Source organism: Capsicum annuum, chromosome 4 (assembly GCF_002878395.1).
Source record: "Capsicum annuum cultivar UCD-10X-F1 chromosome 4, UCD10Xv1.1, whole genome shotgun sequence".
Taxonomy (NCBI): domain Eukaryota; kingdom Viridiplantae; phylum Streptophyta; class Magnoliopsida; order Solanales; family Solanaceae; genus Capsicum; species Capsicum annuum.
Genome location: NC_061114.1, coordinates 200,372,224 through 200,381,006, shown reverse-complemented (window position 1 = coordinate 200,381,006; position 8,783 = coordinate 200,372,224). Strand labels below are relative to the sequence as shown.

The 8,783-nt window shown below is 32.7% G+C and overlaps 1 protein-coding gene across 1 annotated transcript in view; it reads right to left on the bottom strand.

Annotated features, from left to right (window-relative positions):
* LOC124898047 overlaps nucleotides 1-3,736 on the bottom strand; it is a 10,974-nt gene extending 7,238 nt beyond the window's left edge. The window contains exons 1-8 of the mRNA XM_047411667.1: nucleotides 3,395-3,736; nucleotides 3,122-3,232; nucleotides 2,244-2,780; nucleotides 2,035-2,130; nucleotides 1,849-1,955; nucleotides 1,643-1,745; nucleotides 1,266-1,436; nucleotides 1,090-1,152 (exon numbers count right to left, since the gene is read on the bottom strand). Of these exons, the coding sequence (XP_047267623.1) occupies nucleotides 1,090-1,152; nucleotides 1,266-1,436; nucleotides 1,643-1,745; nucleotides 1,849-1,955; nucleotides 2,035-2,130; nucleotides 2,244-2,780; nucleotides 3,122-3,232; nucleotides 3,395-3,736 (1,530 nt within the window). The remainder of the gene's footprint in view (nucleotides 1-1,089; nucleotides 1,153-1,265; nucleotides 1,437-1,642; nucleotides 1,746-1,848; nucleotides 1,956-2,034; nucleotides 2,131-2,243; nucleotides 2,781-3,121; nucleotides 3,233-3,394) is intronic.
* Between the last annotated feature and the right edge of the window lie 5,047 nt (nucleotides 3,737-8,783).

Below are 8,783 nucleotides of genomic sequence, written 5' to 3'. Positions count from 1 at the left end.
TATATATATATATATATATATATAAACATTTGAAAATTCGGGACCTCGGATTAGAAAGAAAAATTAGCGAACTAGATTAATCTATGTCAGTCGGACTTTTTGGATTGATTTTGATCCGTCCGATCTTTTGATCAGACGATCTTGAAGAGATTACCACTAAAATAATAATAGCAATAAATAAAATGAATATGTATGTACGTACGGATAAATATGTGAAAGGTCGATTTCAAAATGACTATTTTCGATCCATTCGATATTCGATCGAATGGTTCGAATTTAATTTAAAGAGAAGGAAAAAGTGAAAAACAAATATACGAATAAATAGATAGTTAAAAATAAATAAATTATAGATATATAAAAATAACTGAATATTTTAGGACCTTTCGGGTTTAAAAATAAATCATCGGATCAGGTTAAATCGTATCTGTTGAGGTAGAGTGACGAAGCGAACATAAAAGTTATACTGAGTTTCGGGCTAATTTTTGAACTCTTGATTGAAATTCATAAAATGAGAGTTGGGCTCGGGTGAAACAAAAATGAAGTTGGATTATTGCTAGCATGAATACTCTTTTTCTACTGAAATTAAATTTATCCATGCTTCCTGATATCCTAAAAATTATTTTAGTACGTGCTTATATAAATTACGAACATAATTCTTAAAGCGTCCAATTTAATATGTTTTTACGATTTAATATTAACAAACTATATGCATATATATGTGCGTGTAAAAAATAAGAATATAATATATAAAAGAAGAAAATGAGAAAGTATATGTACATCTTATAAAATATATATATATATATTTTATGTAATAAGAATATAAATATACATATGGTCACAATATCGCCCTAAAATAAAAGATTAGAAAGAATGTGAATGTGAATACCAAAAGATATATATTTTTATTCGTTAAAATATTTAATTATATTTAATAAAAAAATAAAAATTTCTCTTTTTAATTTTTTTTTATAGAAATAGAAACAAAAATTTGAATCTTATTTTTTAATTTAATTTTTGAAAATTATTTAAGGCCGAGAAGCATCGGAAAAGTAATTAAGGAAAAAGGGCGAGTCAAAATTGGGTGTCAACACCAGCTATGATATTATATATCGATTCCTGAAACGCATCAGACGATATCTCAGTGCTGGACACCTGAAAAATGCAAATTGTTAGATTCAACTACCAACTGTTATAACATTATACTAACATTAATTGGATGAAAGAGATCCCATATGAAATAATCCACAACCATATGTTATATGTACCTGTGGTTCATTTCGAACTTCAATATTGTCTGTTGGTAAAATGAGATCAGGGAGATTTTCTTTCTGTAAAAGCTCATCAGCTTGTATTGTACTAACTAGCGAGGAAATCTCAGCTATGGTGTTATAGATGAAATGCTGAAATGAAGCATTCTTAACCTCAGTTCCACTTTTCTGAAACATGAAATTAATTTGATATTAAAGAACATGTAAGACTTATATAGGCTGAAACAACAACATTGTTGAGAAAGAATTGACAAATGTATCAATCTTTTTACATTGATTGTATAATTTGTACAACATATAATGAAAAATCTAATTAACATAATGATTTTCCACATTAATAACATACACTCAGTATAATAGTTTTTTATCAGTACCTTCTGTACATTTTGAACTTCAATAGTCTCTCTCAGAATAGCTGGATCATCAAAATTAAATTTCAGAGAAGACTCAGTTGATGATTTTTCATCCGCATGTGATCTACAGTAGATACAACATTTCCATCATCATTCTAAATCTCAAAAAATTCATTACATTATAAAAATAATAGACGATACTTTATTTAACATTCCTACTACTTTACCTTTTCTGGTATATCCTTTGGTTGTTCTTTCGGAGTTCCCAAATCATCACCATGTGTCTCATTTTTTTTTTCAAATCTTTGTTTGAACTATCGATGTCAATAACAACCTGAAAAATATATAATTTTTTAAAAAGATAAATATATATAAAATTTAATAAAAATTGATGTGATCATATTAAAAGTTACTTTTTGTGGAGCATCATGCTTTTCCTTCACAGCTAACATCATTTCTTCATGATATTTTTTCATTAATGCTTCAGTATCATCAAATCTTTTGTCAACCTACATAAGTTTAATAGAGTAAATTAGATATGTCAAGATAGACAATTTTAAAAATAAAATTTCATGTTGCACTTACATGTCTTGACTAATGAGTCAATTGTACTCATATCAACTTTCATCAAAACTTGCTCATGATATGTTCCTCCAGATATATTAATTTTTTGTATGGACTCATACACACTTTCGACAACTGGTGGGGTTTGTTCTGCTGGTGGTGTCTGTTCGCTGAAGTTCATTAGAGATGGTTCATGTGGAGCTTCTTCATTGATTGGATCAACAATTGAGTTTGATGTGTCAGAAGGTGATTCATTGACTTCTTCAATAGAGGGGTGAGCTTTAATATTTTCTTGACCTGTCACCGATTTTTTTCGCTCTGCGTCTGTCTTTCTTCTTTTTGAAGGCGATGCCAATGACCTATCAGACTTGGCCTTTGACTTAGTTAAAAGTTCGAGAGGTGGTGGGGTTGTAAAATCATCCAAAGGTAATAAACCAACTGTCATTTTAACTTTTTGATCAACTTTTGTTGGTTGTCTATAAGATGTGGATGGCAAAGTTGAATTAACAGAATCTTTCAAATCCATTCCATCATGATTTGGCAATTGAAGACATTTCAGCTCATCAACTGTAGGACTTATGTTGGTATACACATACTATAATTGAGATTGAAATAAAATAACAAATTCAGTTAAATGAATGTAAGGGCAATAATGTATCGATATTCTACATAACATGTAGTGATATACCATAAACTGTATAATTATGTATCATAATGTATCATATGAGTACTGTAATGTATCATATAACAGTGAAAAAAGATTATTTTGTTGCAGAAATTGATATGGAAGATGTCTGATCAACAAATATGCTACAGTATGAACGAGTTACATGCGTCATCATATATTTACAAGAAAATATATATTGAAAACATAAAAGAAAATTTCATGTGTGCAACATAAAATACAAAGAGAGATTGAAAATAAATAGAAATTACCTTGCTAAACATTCCATTCATGAACTTCTCGAATTTAGGCTTTGTTCCAACAACAAATCGATTACATATCCTTAGGATACGATTACTAATACGACAAGCAATGTTCTTTATCTACTTCAGAACAATATTCGTACATCCAGACGTTGAGAATATGTGGCATTCCTCCTAACCGATAAAGCTGTTTTTCAATGAAAATTCTTGTCTCAACGAGTTCATCAACTTAGTGAAAGCAATCTTTCCCCATAGATATTGTTCATATCGACCATCCTCTACCATACTGAATTCTATAAAACTAAAAGTTGCATCATCAGTTTCAGATAACAAAAACATATGAGTGAAAAACAATATGGTCATCCACAATGCATCCTGGTCATTGTCCAAAAATTTCATCTTATACCATTCAGCAAATTTGTTTTTGGGATATTCTATTTTTGCCTCTGGGAAATACTTTGTCATTAAAACAAAGTCATCTAAAGTCGGATTCTGAAAGGCCTCAATGTTTGAGGTGCAATTCAGACCACTAATGAGAGCAAATTCAAATATTGCAAATTTCAGAACTGTTCCCTTGACATAAACATGGAATTCATTTGGGTTATCTTGTTTACACTCAAGCATCAGCAAATATTTGGTTATTTGACCTTGAAGATTTCATTTAGGCATATCAACAAACACACCAAAGCATGTCTCCTTAAACATATTTAGCACTTTTTTTATCCACAAAGTACTCAACATCGGTCGCAAAGTTACGGTTGCATGAAATGCCAAACCTCAAAGGATGACATGGAACAGTTTTGATCACGTATTTTATCCCCTGCATTAAAAAATAATGATGTATAGTAACATATTTTATGATCTTATGTACTTAAGTAATGTATCAGATTAACAATTACCTTTAACATTTGTTACATATTGTATTATAATACAAAACTATAACATATGTATCAAACATCCTGATAAAATTCTTACTTATGTATCAGACATTCTGGTAAATTTCTTACTTAGTGATAAATAGTCATGTATCATAATGCATTCACTTATAGTTATGTACATAAGTAATGTATCAGATTAACAATTAGCTTTAACATTTGTTACATATTATATTATGATACATAACTATAACATATGTATCAGGCATATTGAAAAAATTCTTACTTATGTATCATAATAAGAAAATTTGTGATGTATCGTAACGCATGCACAAACATTATCTTCCTCGTTATGTATCATACTAATTGGTAACACTAACATTTGTTAATAATAATAACTTGTTTTGGAGAAATTCGTCAATCAAACACATAAATACCACACCTTTGGTAATGGGTCTCTTTTCAAATATATGTAAATAAAAAGGCTTATTTTTAGCAATATAATGGATCAAAATTTCTCAAAAGTATATTTGAGGGGCAATTTTTAACCTTCCCTCAAATATAAGAGTTTTTCTTTATTTCATCTCATATTTTATGTAGAGCCGTCAATATGGGCTAGGCCCGTTGGGCCGGCCCAACCCAGCCTGTAATTTGATAGAGTTGGGCTTCAGTTTTTGTAGCCCATTTAAGAATAGGTCTTTTTAGCCTGGTCCGTATAAGCCCGTGGCCCGTGGGGCTTGAGCAATATGGGTTGGGCTAGCCAGTGGGTCGGCCTGTAAGTCAAATACATCTAACTATTTAGATTTCTTATTAGTATTTTTAATTGGTTCAAAGGATATCATGTCAAAAGTTATTTAATTTTGCTATTAGGAGTATTTTTGGGGGTGTTGGAGACTTGATTAACAAGTATTAACACTATGTAACAATGTCTGATAATATTTATGTTTATTAATATTCTAAAATTAAATTACAAAATATTATTTTTTTAAAAGTAGACTGGCCCGTGAGGCGCTGCACAGAGTAATGGAGTGAGCTTGGTGTTTTTTGGCCCATCATTTTAATGAGCCATCCTGGTCTGACCCGTTAAACTCAAAAGGGACAAATAAGTTTTTCAATTAAGTGAGAGTCCTTCAAGTTTTAAAAATTAGGTAAAAGGGACAAAAAAAATTCAATTTTTTTTAACATATTTACCCCAACAACTAAGGAGGTTGTCTCAACAACTATCAAAGTTGTTCGAAAACTTTGCAAAGTTGTTTGACAACTGTGCGAAGTTGTTGAGACAACTAATGTTGTTGTCGAACAACTGTCCTATTTGTTTAAACAACTTTATTTCTTTTAACTTAATAATATTGTAGGACCCACTTATTTTCTTTTTGTAATTAAAGACTTGAAAGGGTCTTTGAGCTCATTTTTCTCCAAAAATTTACAAAAGTGACTTTTGTGAAATATGAGACAAAGTTCAATGATTTTTCTGTAACAAAATAGAGAATAGTGACTTTTTGATAATGAACACAAAGTTGAATGACCACCCATGAAATTTACTCGATTTTTGCAACATTGTATAATATAACTCAGTGTTAGTTGGTTACTTATCTCTTTTTTTGGGTAAGTAGATATGCATTAAGATAAAAAAAAAGCGTAAAAGGAGTTTTTTACAAGCCCTAGAACTAGCCTGGGTTCAAAACAAAAACATAGGGGTTTTCCCCTTCAGTTTCAAGATTACAATTCCTGATATATCTTTCAAAAAAAATTCCTGCTATATCTTTCCAAAGGGCATTTTGAATACACACCGGTGGAACTTTAAAAAAGAGGGTGTTTTGATAATGAACTGCGGCTATTCCAAATTTAGCCAGTGTGTCGGCCACTCCATTTTGTTCTCTATAGCAGTGTGACATTGGTGGGCATCCTAACCTTCTTAGTCTTAACCTGCATTCATCAAGTATAGCATTATAATAAAGGTTTCCTTGCTTGAGAATTTGAATGAACTCTTTGGAATCAATATTGATTTCTAAGGGAATAAGATTTTCCCTTTCAGCTATGGTAAGCCCCTCCATAAGAGAAATGATCTTTGTTTGGTTATTGGTGGCTTCTAGGAAGGATTTAGAGTATCTTATGATCCATCCCCCTCTATGGTCCCTAATCACTCCACCGAGGCCTCTCATGCCAGGATTCCTCAGACAAGAGCCATCTGAGTTTATTTTGAAATGACTAACTCTTTGAGGAATCCATCTGATGTGGATCGTCCTGGGCTGTCTAGTTGGATTGAAGTTGTTAATGATGTGGTTGTATTCCACAGACTCGGCATAGAAGTTTTTGAAGTCGGCCTTGTTCTTCCTATTATTAAAGAGATTTCTATTTATGTTATTCCAAATATCCCAGAGAAGGAAGGGGAGGATTTTATGCCACAAAAGGAGTTGATCAAATGGTTTCTTAGAAAGATTCTTCCATGTGGCCTGCTAGTTTTAAGGGTAGAAGTGGCTGATAGCCATATTATCATGGTTGCCACTGGCGATTGTGAGGTTCTAGAGTTCTAAGGATTGAGGACATTGGAAGAAAATGTGCATGATATCCTCAGAGGGGTGGCTGTAGCAATGGCAGCTAGTGGGGATGTTGATTCCCATCTTGGAGAGTGTGAGACTGGTTGGGAGACAATTGTGTTGAGCTAACCATAATAAAATTTTGATCTTTGGAGGGCAGGTGTCTTCCAAATCCACTGGAAATATTGAAAAGTTGCAGTGTTGATCTTAGCCAAATTTTTGGCTGTAAAGGAGTAGGCACTAGTACTAGTAAATAGGCCATTGCCCATTGTCACACCCCTTTTTACCAAAACAGATTATCGATTTAAGTTTGAAAGGGTTTTTATTATTAAGTGACAAAAGATAAAATTTATTTCAAAAAGGATTCTTATTCATTTGAACTCAGAGTCGCCACTTGACATAAATCTGGTATGCCAAGTCACCGTTGGAATTTTTTTTTTCAAAATGGTTTGACTCTTAAAAAATGATCCACGAATAGAAATTTTGGTTAAGGAATTCTGTTGATCAAGGAAAAGGTGTTAGGCATCTCTCATTCCCGTGGTTCGACCACGGTCGCTCCGTAGAGTATATCGGCTAGTATGACACTATAAAATGTATAAACCAAACAAAACACACAACAAGAAAACAAACAATCAAACAAACAAAATATAAAAAGTGTCCAGTCCAATTTATTACAAACCAAAATAAAAATGCTGAAATTAAAACCTAAAATATTCTAACTACCCTACACTATACTTTACCCAATACCTCGGGCCTTGATCATAATCGGTCTTCCGAGTGCAAAATATCACGAGGCATTTTTTGATAATGAATACAATATATCTCGGGGCATTCCTCGACCGAATGATTACAAGGAATTTAGTTGCGAGAAAATCAAAACCATTCAATAAATATATCAGACATTCAACAATAATTGGTTCTTATGGTTTGCCTACCCGACCTATGATTTGCCTATTAAATTTTTTGTCTAAACATGATACTACCAAATTTTAACAATATACATTTATTCCAAATTAAACAGTCGTCCCTGAATCAAAATAAACCCATGCTCACTTCGATCAATTTTTCAATTCTCCAATTCAAACCCCAAGCTAAATTAAACCCCATTCATTATGTATTGACAAAATTCCAACACAGATTTAGCAATTAGAGTTTCTTCAATCAAAATTAAAGAAATGATTCACAACCAAAACCTACAAAAATACCACCACTAATCAAATACATTCACCGAAATAAAGAGAAGATATGAAGAATTAAACCTGAAATTGGGGCTTTCAAACTGTGTTATTCAATTAAACGGAGTCCGCACTGGGAACCTTGATGATGAAACCCAATCGACCCGAGTTGATACACCAAACTCAAATAAAGCAACTCAAATGGAAAATGATAAAAAATTGAGATCTGATAGTATTTTGGGGGTCGTTTTCCAAAGGTCCAGTGGATTCTTAAATGGCGTGGAGCTGGGTTACTGCTATCGGCTTTGTCGGAGCTCTGGAAAGCTTGGAAGCAATGAGAATCAGAGAAAGAAACTAGTGGCATCCACGTTTTCCGATGAAAACATGCCAAAAAAATCTCTCTCACATTTTCTCTTTGTCTCTCCCCTATTCTCTCTTTCGCCCCTTGATTTCACTATTTCTCGATAGTGGTTGCATACATATGTGTGTGTGTTTTTTTATGATGGTGTGTGTGTGTGTACATTTTTTGGTGGTGGTATGTGTATTGTGAATCTCAGTGTGTGTTGGTGTGTATATATGTATGAGAAGTATATTTATGGAATCGTGAGGCAGCTTTTTCGGTGAGGGTCCTCTATTTTTTTTGTTGTGTGATTGTGTATATTATTCTGCTCCCCCCCCGTGATGTGAGTATGTATTCTATTATCTTGAAAAGGAAAAAAAATGTGCAAGGGGGTGGGGCAAGGGGGTACATGGGATGGGTAGGGGTATGTGGGGTAGGAGGTTGGGGTGGTTAGGATGAGGTGAAATTTGTTAGGGTGAGGTGTTAAAAATGGTTATGAATTTGTTATTTTCTTGTGTGGAACTTATCACACGATTGAGGGTGCATAGTAAGACGGGGTAAATGATAAAATTTGACTTTCGGGAGGGACAAAATTAGGTGTCTATATCATACCTCTCTTTGGATTTAAACACGAAGTGTTTGCAGACAATGATACCAAATTTTGACCCGATCATTATTCAAAAGGGAGACAAAGAAGGAAAAATGCAACCGAGTTTTTATTTTGGACATCCTAACCATCCCAAG